The sequence below is a fragment of the Giraffa tippelskirchi genome, chromosome 6 (genome assembly GCF_054371585.1).
Source record: "Giraffa tippelskirchi isolate mGirTip1 chromosome 6, T2T-mGirTip1v1.2.pri, whole genome shotgun sequence".
Lineage (NCBI taxonomy): Eukaryota > Metazoa > Chordata > Mammalia > Artiodactyla > Giraffidae > Giraffa > Giraffa tippelskirchi.
The window spans coordinates 714,679-737,060 of record NC_137280.1 but is presented as its reverse complement, the minus strand read 5'-3'; the positions used below and the strand labels follow the sequence as shown (position 1 = coordinate 737,060).

The 22,382-nt window shown below is 46.2% G+C and overlaps 1 protein-coding gene and 1 long non-coding RNA gene across 9 annotated transcripts in view; one reads left to right on the top strand and one right to left on the bottom strand.

Annotated features, from left to right (window-relative positions):
• The window catches only part of COL14A1 (collagen type XIV alpha 1 chain), a 216,434-nt gene that overhangs the window by 157,679 nt on the left and 36,373 nt on the right, over window positions 1-22,382 (top strand). For all 8 annotated transcript variants that reach the window (XM_081504793.1, XM_081504789.1, XM_081504791.1 and 5 more), the window contains exons 38-42: window positions 1,252-1,347; window positions 2,542-2,595; window positions 2,961-3,014; window positions 18,025-18,078; window positions 18,550-18,621. In XM_081504793.1, coding sequence (XP_081360919.1) covers window positions 1,252-1,347; window positions 2,542-2,595; window positions 2,961-3,014; window positions 18,025-18,078; window positions 18,550-18,621 — 330 coding nt within the window. The remainder of the gene's footprint in view (window positions 1-1,251; window positions 1,348-2,541; window positions 2,596-2,960; window positions 3,015-18,024; window positions 18,079-18,549; window positions 18,622-22,382) is intronic.
• Window positions 17,770-20,854, bottom strand: LOC145511472 (uncharacterized). Its single transcript, XR_014057883.1, has 2 exons — window positions 20,738-20,854; window positions 17,770-18,860 (listed from the first exon to the last, which is right to left on the bottom strand). It is a non-coding gene; the product is annotated as an uncharacterized LOC145511472 (long non-coding RNA).

Sequence of the window (22,382 nt, the reverse complement as noted above, 5' to 3'; positions counted from 1 at the left end):
AGATGCGTCTTAGGGGGAGCGCCGATCACAGCTCGGCAGCAGTCCTCCAGGTCACTGTTCAGGTTTTAGACTCCTCTCCTTGCCTCCCACCGCGCGCCCGTCAGACACACAGGCCTGTCTTCCATTCTCACTGCCCGAGGTCACCAAGCGGGGGGTTCCGTCTGTACACTTGCGGAGGCCCCGACCGAAAGGAGCGCGCCCACCCATCGGTCCAGGCACGCGTTTCCCTGCTTCGCACGGAGGCACCCGCGGGCCGGCAGGCGCCCAGCCTAAGCGCACTCAGCCCAACCGGTCGTCTCTATTTCTGGCTCCAGTGGCCTGATGGTTCTGACTGATTCTTCATATGTGCCCCCGATTCGTTTCTTTAAAGTCACACTGGATCACATCACACTCTTAAACCCTGCAGTCCTGTGCGACGGCTGGAGAGTCAGCCCCAGCTCCTTGGCTTCAGGCCTCTGATCGCTTGCCCACCTGTCTCACCGTCATGGTGCTGCCCTGCGTCGCCCCCAACCATCTTGCTTGACTTACTGCTTCAACATGGTCACTTATTAAATCTGCACAGCATTTATTCATGGAGAAGAGAACACTGCAGTTTTTTTTTAGTAGAAAATTGGAAACAAGTGGACCAAGGTAAGAGAATGGGGCGAGCCCGAGGGGGAGTCAGTGAAAGAAGGCTGGAGAGGATGCATTGGGAACTACCCGCTCAAAACTCAGACCACACGAGATCTCCTCTGTTGTTCTGTTTTACTTTTTGCGGTTGTGGCACGTTTTCTCAGGCAGAGGTGATGTATCCTACACGGCTCCATCTCTAACGGCTCACAATATCTTCGATAAACGCAGAGCAGCCCCCCAGAGATGACAGTTCACAGTAACGAAGGGAGGGAATGTCGTTTGGCTGGATGGTGGGAACCTTCGCAGGCCAAGAGGGTGGTCTTGTACCGCTTACATCTTTCGGATTTGTGATGCAGTGTGGGGGGTCTAATTACTCACGTTGTTGGCACAGCGTTTTTATTTATGGAAGCAAAAATAAAGTTGCAGCAACTACTGTGTGTTTACTCTCCTGGCTCGCTGATGACTAGGCCTGGGAGGTGAATCTGAGGCTTGGTGTCTTGCTTTCCTATGAGTGTTTTATGTCTTAGGAAAGTTAATGAAATAAAAGATAAATGCGCTCAGCAGGAACATTGGGGTAGCAGATATTTCTGGGTTCCAGAGGGTCTAACTTACCTTTGGTGTGGCTTTCTTGCCTTTCAGGGACCAGATGGCCCTCGGGGTGAAACGGGCCTTCCAGGACCTCAGGGCCCCCCGGGACCCCAGGGACCGAGTGGTCTTTCCATTCAAGGAATGCCTGTGAGTTGTGTGTGAACGTCCGGATGGGCTGTGTTGTTGTCGCTTCCCCGTGAGTTATATAGAATGAGCTTCTGTCTTCCATCCCTAGTAATGATCCACAGCCTCTTCCAGCTCCTGAAAGTAAGAACTGACCAATGAGCATCATGGCTGAGAGTTCCTTCATAAGCCAGTTTTTCACTCAGTAAAGGGGGCCTTTTACATATATATACCCACCCAGAGGGTAGGTATATCCACAGATAATTTGTCTGTAGAAGAGAAAGCAGGGCTTGACATGTATGACTCCTTTTTCTTGTGCGACCAAGTCCTTACTGGGTATGATAAAACCTGGAAAGTGACAAATGTCATACAACTTAAGTTTTTCATTTTGTAATTGTAGTAATTGTGGAACTACAACCACAAAAGCCATTTATTTAGATCTTTATCTCGACAGGCCATCAAAGTAGGCTGTGTTGAGTTTAACATTATAGACAATATGCTCTTTACAGCCACATGAGCTGTTTATACCATTGAAATCAAATTCAATTCCATTCACTGATTCTCATTTAACTTACTAGAGGAATCTAGGTTTAAGGAATAAAACCAGTCTCTGTAATTAGTATCTGTGCCATGATACACATTTTTAAGCACATTTTTAATGTAAATGATTTAAATACATTTTTAGCAAGTCTTTCTGTGTGTATGATTGTGTCTCCCTAGCTCAGATGTCTTCATTTCCAGAGTCATTTACACATGAATGAATTATTCTTATTTAATGTGCCAGTTTGTATAATTACAATTAATACTAAGTATACCTTGAGGTCTTGCTACAGGTCAGATACTGTGTTTGCTTTTGCCTTTTTATAAGTTTCTAGCCAAAACAAAACAAAAGTATATATAGATGTAAGTTTTAAAATCTAAGCTATAAATAATACTGAAATATTCAAGACTCTGCTCATATATTTACAGTATAAACTTAACTAAATCAGATTGTATACACTGTGTTTAAACTATTCTGAAATATAAACATTCTGCTCTGTAAGCATGCTTACATAAGTTGTGTAGCTTATGTGAAAAGTGAAATATGCTGTATTTGGATGTTAGTGTAAAAACAATTTAATGTTGAAAATGTTAGAAGAGTCAGCAGAGAAAAAGAAGAGACCAAGGATTTACTGTTTCCTGATGTGAACCTAACCCCGCGTCCTTTCCGATGTCCAGGGAATGCCAGGTGAAAAAGGAGAGAAAGGAGAGACCGGACTGCCGGGCCCACAGGTACTACTTTGATTTTTTGAGTCCATTGCTCTCAGTCCAGAGCTTTACCAAGACAAAAGACCATAGCTTCTGAAGGCAGCTGTGATCTTGGCAGTGAACGGTTTCTATACTGAGGACCAGCAGCCTGTATTCATGACCTTTGCCCCCATCTGAGGGTCCTCCTTACGCTCCCCTGGGTGAACCCCGGTGGGGGACATTTCCTTTCCTTCCGGTAAATAAGGTCTGGGTTCCGTATTCTCAGTCAGGAAAGCTTCACCTTTATGGTTGCAGGTTTATTTGGAGGCCTTGATTTATTCCGGGGAAGTTGGGTGAGAGGGTAATTGGTTTCCACGATTCTGACACCTTCCTGTCCTTGCTCTGTCCAGGGTGTCCCAGGAAATGTTGGTTCACCAGGACGCGATGGCTCCCCAGGCCAAAGGGTAAGGATTTGCCCAAGATTGCCCATTAGCGCAGTAGATTTCTCACCACGTCTCTCTTTGCTGCTGGCAAGCTCTATGCAAGGAAGTCAAACCGTGTGTTTTTTTTTTTTTCCGTTATTTTTTCTCCCATCCATGTACATTCTACTAATCCTGCATCTGTTTCCCTTAACTGGTGTTCTTCCATATCCATAACTGTCCTCAAAACCTAGAAACTTTCAGCAAACCTTCTCAAATCAGCCACACCTCTTTCTGAATGTTCCCAGAAGCTGAATGCAATTTGCACTGAATTGTGTGCATTGGTCTAACAGATTTTCCAGTTGTTTCAAATTCTCAAGGAACAAACCTAAAGGAAATCAAGAATCATAAGAATTGGAATTTAATGATGATGACTACCTGTAATAGTCTCCATTTATTTAGTACACATCAGCATTCGATTCTTGGAACCTGTCTAAGTGGACGGCAATAAGAGAAAGTACAGGGTGGGTGAGGGCTGAGTTAACATCTAGAGTTTGTTTGGTCAACATGTCTTCACTGAACCAGGTTTGAGGGTTTTTGTCCTCAAAGAGTTTATAGCTTACTGGGGAAAACAGAACCAAATAAGACACGTATGCTCTCCTGGGAGAATTTACAGAGCTCTGTAGGCACAAGAATAGATAACAAGCCAGACCTGGAGGGCTGGGGAAGGAAGGCTTCCCAGACGGGGCACCATATAGACTGGTTTTCAACTGAGGGAGAGCAATCAGGCAGATACACAAGGACAGGAAGGCTATTGCAAGTAGAGAGAACAGCATGCATGGCATTTGGAAGGGTGGAGTTGAAGAGAAGGTGGGGCATTTCCGTTACTGCACATGGTTCGATATGGCTGGAGATTAGAGGGCATTGTCTGTATGTGTGTCTGTGTGTGCACAAGTGTACACGTGTGTGCACATACCTTGGTGTGGAGAGATTGCCAAGAGATGGAACTGAAGAGGTAAACACAAATTCACTTACATCATCTCTTCTTTTTTTTCAGACCAAGGATTTTGAGCTTTTACAGGAAGGCATTAGAAAGTTGTTACATTTTCAGCAAGAGAGAGAGACTGGTCTTCCTCAAAAGGTCACTGGCAGCTGCACAGTTTTTCTTAAGGACTAGATTATATACACTTATATACACTTAGATCCTGTCCAGTAAAGAACAACACATTTGGCGACATTCGCTATATCGTAGGGGACAATTAACCCACTAGATTAGCAAAGGATTAGCTGGAGGACGTAATTCTCAGACCAGGTTGCGTTTAGCTATACTGCTCAAAAGTAAGGAAATAATTTTTTTCTACAGGGGTGCAGGTGTGGGAATTTAAATTCCTTCCATGTTGGTTTTTTTTTGGTTTCTCATCATCTCTCATTTGCTTAACATCTCAGTTTAGTCTCCATCCATCAAGTGGAATTAGTCGGTGAAGCATGTCCAGGTGGACGTATCTAAAAAGAGGCATTCTCAAAAGTGAGATTTATGGAGGTTTCTTGTACATGTGGAAGGAGTGTCTAAAAGTATTTATATGCTTTGGCAAAGGGCTTAGACTAAGATCCTGTGTGGTTACACACCTAGGTTCCTTCGTGACTCCTGAAGTTCTGAAAACAGCAATTCTAAAGGTTTGGTTCAGTGAATTTCCTTGATTTATCTATGCAGAGTCTAGTCTTGGAAAAGTTCTCCCAAAGCAAACATATTGGGTTAGTGTCTGGATCATTTGAGTCTGGAATTCTTTTAAAACCACTATGCCAACACATTTTTTATAAATATGTTGCCATTCTTCCAAACATGTTTCATTCTATAGGATAAAAAGTCTTCAGGACTAATGAAGTGTTAATATATCTGTACATAGATTTTATTTCCCTCTCTCCCTCAATTTGACGGTAAAACCTTCAGTTCAGTTCAGTCACTCAGTCGTGTCTAACTCTTTGTGACCCCAAGGGCTGCAGCATCCAGGCCTCCCTGTCCATCACCAGCTCCCGGAGTCTACCCAAACTCATGTCCATCGAGTCGGTGATGCCATCCAACCGTCTCATCCTCTGTCGTCCCCTTCTCCTCCCACCTTCAATCTGTCTCTGATGCCCATTTTGAAAAATTTGTGGATGGGAAGGGAATTACTTTTTTAAACTGGTTTCCAGAGGACACTCATTCTTTAAACGCGTTAAACAAAAATTTAACTCATTAAAAATTTAATGTTAAAAAAATTGTGCAAACCCTATCCCAGTTGCTTTAGGAAAGATATTTGAAGGTAATACTATTCCAGTGTACAACTCTCAGGGCATCATTAACACAGAATAATATGTAGTAGTATCTCCTGCAATGCCTACTCTGCTTGAGAGAGGGACCGCATGTATATATTTTCATTATCTTAACATCTTATTTAATAAGATATTAGTTGCACTCATATCTTAATTTAGTACGTGCCGCGTGCCATGTGGGCTTCCCCGGTGGCTCAGTGGTAAAGAATCTGCTGGCAACGCAGGGGGTACAGAAGACGTGGGTTCTGTCAGGAAGATCCCTGGAGAAGGGAATGGCAGCCCACTCCAGCATTCCTGCCTGGAGAATCCCAAGGACGGAGGAACCTGGCAGGCTGCAGTCCTCGGGGTTGCACAGAGTCGGAGGTGATGGCGTGACTTCGCTTTCATTCCTGCTCTGCCTTAGGCACAGTTGCCTTCAGAAGGAAAGTGATAATGGTGCTTGTGGTGATGATGCTGGCGGCAGCAGCTGTGCCACGGAGCTGTCTGAGAGCAGACACCTGGGAGGGAGAGGCTTCCTGCTGAGATGCCCGAGCAGCCACTTCTGGAGAACATTTTCCAGGGAATCAGAAAGGCAGTTTTTGTGTCGTTAACGCCAAGCGCTGAAATCACGCATTGGGCTTCCCCGGTGGCTCAGTGGTAAAAGATCTACCTGCCAATGTAGGCAACATGGGTTCGATCCCTGGGTTAGGACGATCCCCTGAAGAAAGCAATGGCAACCCTCTCTAGTATTCTTGCCTGGGAGTATTCTTGCCTGGGAACTCCCATGGATGAGGGGCTTGGTGGGCTACGGTCCATGCGGTCTCAAAGAGTTGGATGTGACTTAGCAACTAAGTCACACCACCACTGGAATCACTCATTCATTCATTGTTGTGGTTCAGTCACTCAGTCGCATCCGACCCTTTGCCACCCCACGCACTGCAGCACCCCAGGCTTCCCTGTCCTTCACGATCTCCCTGAGTCTGCTCAGTCTCAGGTTCTCATCCTCTGTCATCCCCTTCTCCTCCCGCCTTCAATCTTTCCCAACCTCAGGGCCTTTTCTAATGAGTCAGTTCTTCGCATCATTACTATGTCCCATTTCTTCTGATAATGAGTGATGGGCTATCCCTTACTGGTCATCCTTTTAAAAAATCTTTGTCTTATTCAGAGTTAAGAATTCACAGCCCCAAACTGCGATCAATACCCTGCTTATTAGCTTAGGGAAGGGTCAGCGTCCCTTACGTGGAGCCAGGGCCGATGTCACCCTTCCATTAAGTCTGCAAGAAGGGGAGTTTAGCAGAGAACAAAGAGAGGATTAAGCATCTCCTTTTTAAACAGGAAACATGTTTTCTTTCTAAAATTTCTAGCTTATTCTGGCTTTTCCCAAGGGGAATCATTGACTCGTAGAGGCAGCTCATATTCAACCCTGGGCCTCAGGCCATAAGCAAGTCCAGCAGAAGTTGGACTTCTTCACTGAACCAGCCTCGGCCTCTTGCTGGGAAGCCGGGGGAGCTCAGTGCAGGACCCCGCCGTGGAAGCAGCAGGCCTGAGTGAGCGGTGCTTCTCATCCTGCATCGTTCCAGCCGACAGCACCCTCATCCCGTCTTTCCTTTCCACTGTCCGGCTTGCCCCCTCCCTTCTGCCTTGTTCCTCCTCTCTGCTTGATGTCGGTGACCCCAGGGGCCACCCTGTGGCCTTTAGGCTCCTCTCACGTACGCTGGATGTCTCTGCCCCTACCCGGGACATCCAAGCGGTCCTAAAAGAAACCAGGAAAAACAGGCAAGACGTGGATGGTAAGTGTGCGAAGTGGAAGAAAGAAAGGAAAAACTACCTTTTTTCTAGTTCTGAGGCTCACTTATATCCAAGACCACCAGCTGTCTGTCAACCACTACAAATAGAAACTTTAAAAATTATTTTTATTTTCCAATTCTTACTATGGTTTTATAAAAAGGCAGAGAGACAAGAAATAAAAACGACCGGGAGATACATATTTTATGGCACCTGGAAGATAGTAGTAATTCCTTCCTTGTACCAAGAGTATTCGTTTTAGAATTCCAAGTAAAACTAAACTTGGAATGCTTCCCTTACTCCAAGTTACCACTCCCTACGCCTCCCATTTTCATGCCATAACCAAGGCTTCCCGTTTCATCTGTAAAGAAGAAATCTGTTTTAAAGTTCTACATATGAATTCTGCTGAACTTGTGGTTAGAAGCAGGATGGCCCAGTGGTAAATATCAGAGACTTGGACAGTTAGCCAGACCTGAGTGTGAACTCTAACCATGGGACCCCTAGCCAGTCACTTAGAGTGTTCAAGGCTCCCTTTCCTCATCTAAGTGGGAAAAATAATATTTGGGTCCATAGAGCTACTGTGGAAATTGATTTAAATAAGGACATGCTAAGTCGCTTCAGACTCTTTGTGACCCCAAAGACTGTAAGACATGCTTAGACTCTTTGTGACCCCATGGACTGTAGCTCGCCAGGCTCCTCTGTCCATAGAATTCTCTAGACAAGAATACTGGTGTGGCTTTCCGTGCCCTCCTCCAGGGGATCTTCCTGTCCCAGGAATTGAACCCACGACTCAGGTCTCCTGCATTGGCAGGCAGGTTCTTTACCACTAGTGCCACCTGGGAAGCCCTTCATATAAGGAATTTCTATGTAAAAATTCGACTCCAGCTGGTATGACTATTCACTACTTTCAGTGTAGAGCCAATAAGTCAGGACAGTACAATATTTTATAATGCCTGTCCTTGACATTATTAAGGCACCTTAAAAGATCTTAATGAGCTGCAAAAAAAAAAAAGAATAAAGAAAAAGCAAGTGGCTTGTTATTGTTTAACTTTCTTGGAGTCTGTGTTGAAAGGATCCTTGGACCATGTTTCCTTTTTATGTGGGTTTGATGTTTACAATGACTTCCCTGAAGGTTCAGACAGTAAAGAATCTGCCTGCAGTGCAGGAGACCTGAGTTCCATCCCTGGATTGGGAAGACTCCTTGGAGAAGGGAATGGCTACCCACTCCAGTATTCTTGCCTGGAGAATTCCATGAACAGAGGAAACTGGCAGAATACGGTCCCCATGGGGTTGCAAAGAGTCGGACACGACTCAGCGACTCCACAAAGGCTGTATTTGTGATGAATGTCCCACTTCATCAAAGCGAGTTGTGCTTGCTTAAAATATCCTTGAAGAACTGGAGTCAGCGATCTGGATTTAATTCCTATCATAAATGTCAAGCTCTGATGAGAGATTCATCTAAGGGATATTTTGTTAAATACTAAGATTCATGATAATTACCCTCTTGAGTGTCCTCCTCCTTCAGAAGAGAAAATACAAAAAACCAGCAGAAAGCTAATGGAGAGAATGATTTGATTTTCTTTTCCGTGGGTCTAGACGGGTTTTTGTAAAATCCCAGAAAAACATTCTCCCAGTCAACCACGGTGATGACAGTCTATGCAGTGGGGACTTGGCAGATTGTTCTAATAAAAAGAGCAGCGGCCACTATTATTGATTATCGACTCAGTGCCACGCTCTGCAAATGTGTTCTCCAGTCTTCAGAGTAACCACAGATGCTGGGCACTGTTACCCCGTTATAGACACAAAGAATCTGAAGCTCGGAAACTTGAAGTAATGCAAACAATGCCACACAGCTAGCAAGCATTGCAGCCAGGATTCTAATCCACTCTCAGGCTCCAACACTGCATTCTTTCTTTCCACAAAATTATGTTAAAGGTTAAAGTGGATTTTGTTAATATGGGCAACTCTTCCAGTAAAGATATTAATAAGCAGGACTCCATCACTGAAGACATCTCACCTAGTGTTTTGGGGGCAGAAGGAACCCAGTTTGGGTTACTTTCTTGATGAAGTAGAAGCTGATAGTTCACACACGAAGACTATGTTTCTTTGATTACATTTCACTTTTACTTGGATAACGGCCCATTTGAGGAGAGAACCATTACTTAGTGAATTAGTTTCTTGTTATTACTGGCTTTAAAGATGCTTCTACTAGGAGACAGCGTACAGATGATATCTATCTTGCAGTCTGATTCCAACGCTTGTCCTTTGGGGCCAAGACAGACATTTTCATGTTTGAAAGCTAGCAGCTCCACAACCGGAGTGATCAAGCGGCTGTTTTGTGTTCTCTTTGTGTTTTGAATATGCACATTCCTGAGCTTCAGCCTCAGAGATTCAGATGCCAACAGTCTTGGGTGTGACTTAGGAATGTATAGTTTAAAAATGTTTAATGATTCTAATAAACAGCTAGGTTTTAGAATCACTGGATAATACATTGTGTTAACCCTTTTGCATGTCAAAGTAATTTCTTGGGTTGAATATTGCTTTTGTTTTCATTCAGTGGAATCACCACTGCAGGTTACTAAAACTATACACGTTTATATATCTGTAGATACATTTCAGTTATACATGTAATACATATATAAATGTGTACATTTAAAAAACAGTGTATTGTGTACATATATAAACTATATATGTATATGTTTATATCTGGGTGTGTGACTGAAAATTCCCCAGTGTGACTCCACAGGGAAGCGCGCTCAGGACTGATCTCGGGTCTCTAACCTGGCCGGTGTTTCAGAGTCTGTGGCTTTTTGCTCCTTGGCCTCTTAATCTGGTGGCTGGTCTGAAGCCTCTGCTGCCAGCAGCAGCCTGTTTCATGTGGCCGACTGCCCCCTGGTCCCTGCCAGGGCTCTCAGGGTAGTGACTGTGCAGCAAGTCTCAGTGTTTCTTTAGTCCTCACGGCTCGAGGCTGTTCCGGTTCAACAGACTCGCCAGATGCCAGCGGCTCCCAGGCCCCACGGTACCCGAGGGGGTGTGTCTGTCCAAGGACCTGTTGGCCCTGTTTTAGTCAATCACAGTTGGTGTCCGTGGCCCACCACTGCGGGCTTCAAAGAGGGCGTGGAGAGTGACTGTCGTGGCTGAGTCACGGTCCGGAGGGCTATTTCTGATAGCTGCTGCTGCTGCTCGGTCGCTGTCGTGTCCGACTCTTTGGCGAACCCATGACCTGTAGCCCCCCAGGCTCCCCCGTCCATGGCATTTCCCAGGCAAGAGCACTGGAGTGCGTTGCCGTTTCCTTCTCTGGGGAATCTTCCCAGACCAGAGATCGAACCCGAGTCTCCTGCGTGGCAGGCAGATGCTTTACTACTGAACCACAAGGGAAGCCCATCTCTGATAACTACATAAACATAAATATTCTAGCCTCTGACTTTAATTTTAGTTACAACACACTCTGTGGGCACATCCATTTCATCCTTTCGATGCTGTAGACTCAGTACCTTAAAAGTGCAAACTTTTTAAGAGCCTACAAAATAATTCTTGCCACCTGAAAAAAGCATATGTGTTTCCTCTAGAGTGTGGAAAAGAAAACTGAAAAAATTAAAATTAATAAATTAGTTAAATGTGTATAAAACATTGCACTTTGCTAATTTCAGCCATAGTTAAATTTAGTATTTATTCAAATATCAGTGATTTTGAAAACATATTTTGCAATAGATTTCCTTTTGCTGACAAATCATGGCCAACCATAACTTAATAACCTGCTCAGAGCCAAATGTTTTCAAAAACAAAATATAAAAAGCCTTTCAAGTTTTTATAGCAAAAATTATTTTTAATGCGCGTTGTGGTTGCATGTTAATATTGTGAGGTGGGACTCTCAGACAGGAAACATGATGGGAGCTGCTCATGTTATAAAGCACCCGTTTGTAGGGAGCTGATTTTATGTATTAAAAAAGCGTGTGTCGGGTTAAGGGAATTCTCATGTTATGCTTATTGTTTAATCTCTCCCCTGTTGTTCATTCATCATGGCTTAATTGAAGGTTTCGGCTTTTTATGAGGGTGCTTAACCCACAGACACACAGGTACTGAGATTAGCTTCCTGATGTGAAATGGAACATTTATAGATCTGGAGATGTTTGGGAAGTGCAGACATTTTACGTGGTTTGCCTTTTCGCCAACTTTATTGCTTCGATATGAAAAGCTGCTGCCGTTGCCCCTCACCCTGGATGAAGGGCAAGGAGAGGCACCGGGGCCCGGCCTGAGCTGAGTGGCCCCTGGGGAGGGAGGGTGGACCAGCCTCCTGGGGCCCTTGACCTGAACTCCTCTTCTGGGAACCCCTCCCCAGACCCCCCCGCCACGACTAGATGCCCTTCTGCATGTTCCCATGGAACCCTCTAGTCCCCGCATGGAGGCTCATTGCTGTTTACTTTCAATGTTGACTTTTCTCAAAACCATCACCTCCTTGAAAACAAACTGTCTTGTTCATCATTGACTACCCAAAACCTAGCAAAATGCCCAGCACGCAGTAATTCCACAACTATAGTTTAATGTGCCAAACGTGAAGCTGACAAGTGAAAAAACCTTTCAGAGATGAATTTAAAATGTGATTGTTAAAACACAAAGCTATGTGATGAAAATATGAACTTTTTTGCAGTTAGAAAGAAATTTGGGGGGTGGGGGGAAATGGCTTTGATTATGTTTCTAAAATAATATAGAACGTAACATCTTTTTTTGAATATTTATTTACTTGGCTGTGCCAGGTCTCAGTCACAGCATGTGGGATCTAGTTCCCTGACCAGGGGCCGAACCCAGGCCCCTCTGCATTGGGAGCTCAGATTCTTAGCCACTGGACCACCAGGAAGTCCCCCTAACATCTTTTTAATTATAACCAGGTATAGCAAGTAAATTTTAATTTGGAATGAGGGAAACAGGAAACTCATAGTACCCTTAAGAATACCTTTACTCTTAAACTGTTATTTCTAAAATGTGCATTTGTTCATGAAAATCCATGCATGAAAGTGCTAGAGTGCACTATTGATACTGTGTATAAATAGATCACTAATGGAAAGCTACTGTAGAGCGCAGGGAGCTCTACTCATGGTCTGTGGTCACCTAAGTGGGAAGGAAATCCAAGAGGGGCTACACACACACGCACACACACACACACACAGACACACACGCACACACAGACACAGACACACGCACACACAGACACACACACACAGACACACGCACACACACAGACACACATGCACACACAGACACACACATACAGACACAGACACACATGCACAAACACACACAGACACACACACAGACACAAACACACACACGCACACACAGACACACATGCACACACAGACACACACACACAGACACACACAGACACACACACAGACACACACACACAGACACAGACACACACACACAGACACACACACAGACACACACACGCACACACAGACACACACGCAGACACAGACACACACACACACACACAGACACACATGCACACACAGACACACACAGACACACACAGACAGACACACGCGCACACACATGCACAGACACACGCACAGACACACACATGCACATGCACACACACAGAGACACACAGATGCACACACATGCACAGACACACACAGACAGACACACACGTGCACACACATGCACAGACACACACACGCACACGCACAGACACATGCACACACACAGACACACACGCACACACACAGACACACATACACAGACGCACACACAGACACAGACAAACACAAACAGACACATACAGACGCGCACAGACATATACACACAGAGACACACACACAGACACACACGTGCACACAACACACACACAGGCACAGACACACACATACACACACAGACACATGCACACAAGCACAGACACACACGCACACACACAGACACAGACACACACAGATGCGCACACACAGACACACACAGAGACACATGCACACACGCACAGACACACACACAGACACATGCAAAGATATACACACATGCACAGATGCACAGACATACACATGCACACACACAGAGACACAGATGTGCACACACACATGCACACACAGACACACACACACAGACACATACATGCACACTCACAGACACAGACACACAGACGCACACTCACAGACACACACACAAATGCACACACACAGAGACACACACAGACACACACACACAGACACACACACGCAGACACACACACAGACACACAGCTGACTCATTTTGCTGCACAGCAGAAACTAACACAACATTGTAAAGCAACTAGACTCCAATAACCATTTAAAAGAAAGTGCTAGAGTAAAATGCATGGAACGGATGCCACTGGTCCCCTGGTGAGAGCGCCTTTACCTGGCCCGTGTCCTCCACGCCCTGCTGCTAACAGCTCGGTTACCTCTGCTGTAGAGAACTGCCCTTGGAGATGCCACCTTGGCTCCGTGCACGTGTGCGTGCTAAGTCTCTCAGGCGTGTCCGCCTCTTTGCAAGACCACGGACTGTAGCCCACCAGGCTCCTCTGTCCATGGGATTCCCAGGCGAGAATACTGGAGTGGGCAGCCTTTCCCTTCTCCAGGGGATCTTCCTGCCCAGGGATCGAACCCACTACTCTTATGTCCCCTGCATTGGCAGGTGGGTTCTTTATCACCAGAGCCACCTGGAAAACCCAGTCGATGACCAGCTGATGTGAGTGTGTAAACCGTGCGGTGGGTTAACTCTGAGGTGCCTCTCACACTGCAGAGCTCCCCCACGAGACCAGCCCCCAGCGAAATCTAGCCCTGACCTAACCTCTGTGCCTGCCGTCTCCTGCCTCCCTACTACCTGAACGGTTTCTCCTCAGAACACTCCCTCTGTAAAGCATCTTAAACTGCGTCTTCCTTTCTGTCTGGCCGCACGGGGCCCTCGTGGCCGTGGGGGCTGGCTCTAGCTGTGGTGAGCGGGCTGCTCTCGCTGAGGCGCACAGGCTCCAGAGCGCAGTCTCCGTCGTGGTGGCACACGGGCTTAGTTGCTCCACGGAACGTGGAATCTTCCCTGACCGGGGATTGAACCCGCGTCCCCTGCATTGGCAGGTGACTGGACCACCAGGGAAGCCCCCTCCCTCTATAAACCAAAGGCGCAAAAGCCCAGTCTGCTTCTAGGAAACCACCCCTCAGGTAGTCACTGAAATGCGATTTCAGCTTCTGAGGCTGGAGAACTCCTGATCCCTTTCCTCCAGGCTTGCGAGGGTTCAAGAGCAAAGCCGGAAAAGGTTAGCATCTCCCACCACCACCCCCATGTGTTTCTGGGCTAATTATACCTGCAATTAATATTTATTTATTCAACATGATTATCAGAGCGCTTCTTCTAAGAGTCTCCATTTTATTCCACTTTAATTTTTTTTAGTATCTGTTTGGTGCCAGCCATGTGCTAGGAAGGTACTAGGAATAGAACAGTGAATAAGACATAATGTCTTCCCTGAAAGAAGAAAAAAAGAAATCTCAGTTTGCGATGAGATGGTTGGGTGGCATCACTGACTCAATGGACATGGCTTTGGGTGGACTCCGGGAGTTGGTGATGGACAGGGAAGCCTGGCGTGCTGCAGTCCATGGGGTCGCAAAGAGTCAGACACCACTGAGCGACTGAGCACCAACAGCTTCTGAGGATGCCCTTTAGGAAGAGCAGTGGTCCCCAACCTGTTTGGCACCAGGGACCAGCTTCGTGGAAGACAATTTTTCCATCGACTGGGGGTGGGGGGATGGTTTGTGGATGACTCAAGCTCATGACATTTATTGTGCAGTTTATTTCTGTTGTTACATCAGCTCCACCTCAGATCATCAGGCTCCTGGAGGTTGGGCACCCCGAGAACGCAGAATGAACAAACATGCAGCCTCCTCTTTGGATTCGGCCACACGGGAGCAACAGCCTCTCGGCCAAGTTTAGTTCTGCCTAACGACATTCCATCCTCTTTTCTTCCACGTGGTATGCACAAGGTGTCTGTAAAGCGAGTCCATTTAACACTGTTCTCGGTAGCATCCTTCCGGTGATCCAGCGGAGGGGAGCCCTGACGGAGCACTGCTTTGTGAACTCCTCCTCCGTGATCGGGAGGGAGGAGCCGATGAGCTATTTCCTGTAGATCTTCCCTGGAATAGCGCACTGTCTTTTCAGCAAATACGCCTTGGCTTGCTCCCTCTGCATAAAATTGCCCTTGCTTGTTTTTGAGATTTTTGTCTCTCTGGACACAGCCTGGAAAAGAGTCTGGGAAGGCTGCCTGTGGCCGTGCTACACTTTTGACTGCTGGGCAGTGGTGTTGGCCACGTGTCACATGCAGCCTTACACACGAGTGTGTGTTCGCTCCCCCTCCAGGGCTGGAAGAGTTTTAAGGCAGGAAGCAAACACTGTTCTTTTCAAAATGTCTTATTAAATTATTGAGTATGTCCTCGGAGTCCCTGCTTTTCTTATGTGAACTTCATGTAGGGAATAATAGATTAAAAAATTTTTTTTTAATGGTAAAGGCTCCTAATCTCTTTTGGTCCCAAATTTTCTCACTTATAATATGAAGCAGTTGGACTGAAGGAGTTATAAGGTTCTGTTTTTCTCTTACATGTTCTGATTTTTTATACCCTCTTCCTGGATATGCTATATTTAAACTCCATGTAAAATAATATCTTTCAACCTGTGTCAGTATTAATATTTGTTGTTTAGCTAGCAAATCCAAGGAAGGATGTGTGTGTGTGTGTGTGTGTGTGTCTGTGTAATTTAATCTATATCAGGGCCTATCACTGCAGCTTTCTGACTTAATAATATTTTTGAATGAATAACTGAAGTGACTGAATAGAAGTAGTAGTGAAAAATCCCCACCAGCTCGAATATTATGAATAGTATAGGATAACTGTTACAACAAAAGCCCTAAAATCTCAGTGGTTTAAAACAATAAAAAAATAATGAATGAAATGAAGTCTGTTGTCGGTCCCAACCCAGCACTATCGCAGAATGGGTAGAGGGGTTGGGTGGGTTTAGCCTCCGATCTCTACAGTCATTTAGGAACTCAAGGTCTTGCCATCTTGAGACACTGATCTCCAACACGTGGGCCCTGAAGCTGTTACGGAAAGGAGAAGAAGGTGGAGGATCACCCCCAGGAAATTCCTATGAGCCAGAGCTGGAACTGGCCCCTCTCCACTGGCCAGAGCTCAGCCCCAGGGTTCCCATGGAATTGCTGAGCAAGAGGCTGGAAGATGAAAGCTCACAACGTGCTCAGGCAGGAAAGGCAAACCATGAGGCTCGGTGGGCTCTGGAGCCTCTGCCTTATCTGGCTTTGAGACTTGCTGGTATTTGAACCTGGGAACAGGATGAAAGCGCCTGCGGACCATTGCTTTTCCTACACACGTATCCTTCTCGTTCTTCATGCTGCTCCTCATTTGATACCTTTCTCCTGACTCACACCATTTCCTTTTGTTCAGCCTCATCTCTACCCTCTTCTATTTGATTCCTGGAGATAAGGAGAGAGTGTGTGAAAGGGGACCACTAAGGAGAAGGGTTTTCATGCGCAGGAAGAAGGGGAAAGAAAGTTCACTGGAAAAGTGGGCACGCGTTTCAGAAAGCAAACTGGGAGAGGCAGCATGGAAGCTGGTGGATGTTGGTTTGCACTGATTTGAGATGAGAATGGATTCCCAGGTGGCGCTAGAGGTGAAGAGCCTGCTTGCCAAATGCAGGAGACTAAGAGACCCAGGTTCAGTCCCTGGGTGCGGAAGATCCCCTGGAGAAGGGGATGGCAACCCACTCCAGTGTTCCTGCCTGGAGAATCCCATGGACAGAGGAGCCTGGTGGGCTGCAGTCCATAAGGTCTCAAAGAGTTGGACAGGACTGAAGTGACTTGGCATGAGAATGGATTATTCTAGGAGGGGACAAATCCCAAGAGAAGAAGTCCATTTCTCCACGCAGTAGAAGATAATGTCTTGAACAAAACTTGATGAATTTATTATAAAATTGGGATCAAAGATCCTCCCTCATGTTTTTAATTACACTGGAAAGACCAGCACCCACAGCTAAGAAGTACAGCCATCTGACAGTAGGTCACTCCAAATGTTCTGTTTTTTTAACATTCACATAAAATTAATATACACACATTCAGTGATTTTTAAAAAGCATCATTTGCTTTCTGCCTTTAACTGTTCCATCATGTAATGAGAAGCAAACATGTATTCATGTTGACTTGCATTCAGCAAACTTGCCCAGCAGTCAAAACTGTATCACTGCAGCAGGAAGACCCCCAATCCACCCCTAGGCAGCCCTTGAAGAGCTTCAGAGTTACAGATGTTGTAGTGTGTGCATGTGTGTGTTAGTTGCTCAGCTGTGTCCAACTCTTTGCGACCCCATGGACTATAACCTGCAAGGCTCCTCTGTCCATGGAATTCTCTAGGCAAGAATGATGGAGTGGGTTGCCATTCCCTTCTCCGGGGATCTTCCCGACCCAGGGATCAAACCTGGGTCTCCAGCGTTGCAGGCAGATTCTTTACTATCTGAGCTAAAAGGGAGCCCGATACTGTAGTACTTCTGATCTGTAATACACTATTAGATTCCTGTGATAGGGATTCCCTGCCCCAAAATCTCTTAGGTCCTGAAAGACCCTAATTCATCTTTGTGTCCAGTCATTAATGACCAGAACTGATCCCCCTTCTCACTAGTTATGTTTAGTTTAATTAAAAAAAAAAAAAAAACACTTTCTGAAAACAAGTTCCTGTGTTAAGTTTATAAGTGGCATTTCTTACACCTAACATTCTTACATTGGGCAATTTCATAGAGCCAACAGACACAAAAGTCTTTGCCAAGAACAATTCCCATGAAGGGTTTAAAAGCAGTGAATCCTTGGAACTTTGGAGCGGACGACAGGACTTGCCCCCCCCAAATATGAAATGGGATTAAATGCACCTTTTCTGAAAGCCACATAAAGCAGCTGCAGAGTTGACACACCGTGTTTTTCTTCCCCCAGGGCTTTCCTGGAAAGGACGGATCCTCTGGCCCTCCAGGTCCACCAGGGCCAATTGTAAGTATTTCCAGGAACTACTGGGATGCAGTACTGCTTTAAAGCCATCCATTTCTTGTGAGAGCTTTTCTGCTGCCAAGCCTTTCCCTTTGCAGCCATCTTTGCTATAGTGTAACGACTCATTCTCTGGGACAGCACTCTTCCTAAGCATCCTCTAAAAGGAATGTGTCCAGGTGGCTTGATTATTCTGCCTTTGAGCCACTTTGCCATAAGATCAGCTGCATTGATTTCATTTTTACTAGACACAGGTAAGGCTTGAATTTGAAGGAACTATATCTAACCAACAGAGTGAAGACTTTTCCAAAAAGAGTCATCCTTAATTTTATGGTAGTTGGAAACAGGAATAAGCAGTGAGTCCTGAAGTCTTGGCTTCAGGAAGGTGGGAGGGGGTAACTGTTTGCTGCTCCTTCTGGAGAGCTGTTTTGTTGTGAGCATCCGTCTTTACCTTTGCTCCATCTTCCTGTCTACCAGGGCATTCCCGGAGCCCCTGGAGTCCCCGGGGTCACAGGAAGCATGGGACCTCAAGGTGCCCTCGGCCCGCCTGTGAGTATGTGGCCCGTCAGGGTGGCTGCCCCCCCGTCCTTCTGGCTTATTTATGTGTTTAAACTGACAGCGTCTCCTGTGATCAAAGGGTGTTTTCAGTATTGACTCTCGGGGAATCGGTGAGGAAAACAGAGACTCTCATCTTTTTTCGTTATCTCTGCTTTAGTCCACTTCCCGTAATGTGCTCGGGGGAACAAGAGTTCCAGAAGACGTCCACAGGGCTCAGAGAGCAAAGGGTTCTGGGTAAGAAAGTGTCAGAGACAGCGTATTAGATCTGTGTCTCAGAAAGTCATGAGAAATTTTAGGGTGTCAAAGGCTTTGAGGCATCTTGAGGTGAAACAGAAACAAACAAACAAAAAAACCCAAAACTGGTTTAAATTTGGTTGGACAATAAACAAATGCGTTCGTGCAGTGTCCCTTAATCCAAGTCGACTTGATGCTAATCCTACGGGGACGGGATAGGAAAGAAGAACAGGCTGTTGAGGGTGCTTGGCAGAGGATGGTGGGTGGGTGTGAGGGGACAGAGTGACCACGAAATGCAGTAAGGAGGGCCCCACCCTGCTAACCACTTGGCCTTTTGTAGCTCTAGAGCAGACTTTAAATATAGGCTTTAAATAAATTCAAGAATAGCAGAAATTTTTTCCTGGAACTAGAACACTTGTTACTATTATCTTCAGTTGTTGTAAATCAGCAGAAAAGGCCCCTTGATGGTGGCATTTGTTTCAAAGACAGCACTGGGTGTCTTCTAAAAGCCAGGTGCTCCCTGAAGCGTCCAGCACAGAGTTTTCTTGGGGCGCTGGGTGGGGGCAGCCACGCGCCTGCCTCCTGCCAGACTGGCTGCGTCTCACGGGATGAAGGCCTTGATTGATTTCGCATGGATGGCTGTCTAGGAAGGCACGAGGGAGAAAGACCAAGAGAGACACACTGCCCCACTGAAAATAGTTTGTTTCCTATAGTCACTGCCAGGAAAAGGCTTGCTTTTACACACGCTGCCTTCAGCTGCCGACTTCCCGGGGCAGAACGTGCATTGCCGCTGGTGCTGCTGTAATTCTTACCTGAGGCTTAAGCTCAAGGTGCCTCCCTTGCAGGAGAGCAGACAGTGAACAAGCATGTGCAAGAAGGAGCCGTGAGCTTAGCTGGAAATAAATACCAGTAGATGGGCCAGTGTTACACCCTTTAATGAACACTGCATCAGAAGTCGGAGAAGGCAATGGCACCCCACTCCATTACTCTTGCCTGGAAAATCCCATGGACAGAGGAGCCTGGTAGGCTGCAGCCTATGGCATCCCGAAGAGTCGGACACGACTGAGCGACTTCACTTTCACGCTTTGGAGAAGGAAATGGCAACCTACTCCAGAGTTCTTGCCTGGAGAATCCAAGGGATGGCGGAGCCTGGTGGGCTGCCGCCTAGGGGGTCGCCGAGTCAGACACGACTGAAGCGACTTAGCGGCAGCAGCAGCAGCATCAGGAGACCTGGGTTCTAGATGTTGCCCTCACCATGTGACCTTAACTGGCTGTGTGAGCCACATCGCTTAAGCTTCTTTATCTACCTTCTCAGAATGGCAGTTTCCCAATTAATTCATTCAAAAATATTTATTGAGTAGCTACAATATGAACAGAGATATGAAGGACAGGTAGGTGTCCATGAGGGACACAAAGATGACCAAGATATTTTTTACATTCATGGACAATCTAGAGAGGGTGATGATTTTGTTCAGTATATAAGAGGATATAATAAAAGGCAGAAAGTGGGAAATGCCTTACAGGAAAGGCCAGAAAGTTGCAATGAAATTTCCACTGAGGGAGACAGAGAGGCCAAGTCAGAGATGCAGTCTCCCCTGTCCCCTGAGTGGAGGGGTGGGGAGAACAGCTCCTGAAGGAGGCAGCGTTTGATTGATCTTGAAAGATGGATGTGGTCTCCCCCATGAAGACAGGAGGATGGCCTCCTTCAGAGGGGGACTGTAATGAAGCTAAAACGAACACAGGCAAGCCCGCCTGGTGTCCATTTTCGTAGTTTTCAGCTCTCTCTCGTGCTTCATCACCGCTGCCACCACTTCACCGTCACCATCACCATCACCTCTGCAAACTCTAATCTCAAGCCCTCTTAGTTTCTCACCAAGGTTGTCCTCAGACGCCCTAACGGGTTCCCTGCCTCTGTCTGGCGCCGGTCTGGTCCTTCCAGCAGTTGCCGAAAGACCTTCGCCGTCCAGATCTTCCTGTTGCGTCACTTCCTGTCTTGCGTCTCCTCCTGTTGCGTCACTTCCTGTCTTGCGTCTCCTGACTGGACCCCGTCGCCGGTTGGTGGGTCCATGTGTTCTGCTGGGTGCGGGAGGCCCTCGATTTGCACCCTCGCTTTCCCTCCAGCGGGGCTCCCAGGTCCCCCTGCTCGGAGCTGAGTCAGCGCTTTACTGAAAGCTCTCCCAATGTCCGTCATGCCGTTTGGCGCCTTGTGTGCCGTGGGGGAAGCTCTTCCATTTGTCTGGGTCGCTGCTTCTGCTTTCTCCACCTGGGGAGCTCCTAACTGTTTCTCTCTAAAACCGTGCACTTCTGGCGTGAGGTCCCCCTCACAGCCTTACCTCCTCAGGTGGGAGACTTGATTTCAACTGTCAGTGTCCATCTCTCCACAAAAAGCAGGGTTTCTTGAGGACAGAATTTTTTTTTTTTTATCATGCTCATGTTGTTTCTTATTCCTAGATCCCAGTTCAGCATCTCAGAGGGTAGAATAAGTCCATTCTGTACAAACGAGTTCCTTCCGAGAGCGCATCCATAAATCTGGTTTGTTTCTAAGTCCAGCAAAGTCAGCCTAGGTACCCAACTGGCACAGTCAGCAGGATTACAGCACTGTGATAGCTTTATAATACTTCTCACACAAATAGTACATAAAAGAACACAACAAATAAAGAAAACATGTTTAATCTTCCAGTACAATTCCTGGCAAAGTACATTCATCCAGGACAACAGCTGGCACACGGGGGCAGGCATCAAGTGGACAGGAAGGGGGTACTGACCGGAGCTGGGGGGGCAGACGGGCGAGCCTCACCGCGGGGCTGGCCCGGGGCCCACCCACACCTGGCTCTGACGGAGCGCGTGTTCGCATCTTTGCAAGTTCACAGTTTGAAGGTTCATGTGTAGGGGAGACTTACCGTGCTTAATAAGCGTTTGTTAAAAGAAAGAGCAAAAGTGTGATTACATTCTAGTTAGGCTGATACTCAGGTGAGTATGAGAAGATTATTTTTACAGGTTAGGGGTCAGGCATGGAAGACTCTTAGAGCTGAACTAGGGGTGTTTTGATTTTAGTTAGCAGACACCTAATATTTGGGACTTGGACAATGAGATCATTCTTCTTCAGTACTAAAATTCTGTAAATCTATGAATGTAGCTACTGTATTTTCTTTTCTTTGCATTTCAAGTATTCCTGAAATCAAAGGAAAATATGCCACTTTTCCTTGCCTACATCTACAGGGACTGTGTGTTTTCCATCAAAGCATGTTTTGGTGGAGTTATGGACCTTCGTTCACTCAGGAATTTTGAGTTTGTTTTTGTTTTATTTTGCAAAAAGAAAAATCAAAGGAAAGACGTCAGAGAAGTTGGAATAAAAAATAATTTCTTGTTATACAGATATATTCACTAAATGTACCTTTCCTGGAGACCACCTTGCTGTGTCCTGCAGCTGCTTAGTCACAAGCATTGGGAGGCTGAGTTTGAGAAATTTCAGGCCTAATTAAACACATCAGTCTCTGTACATCAGAAGGTGCCAACAC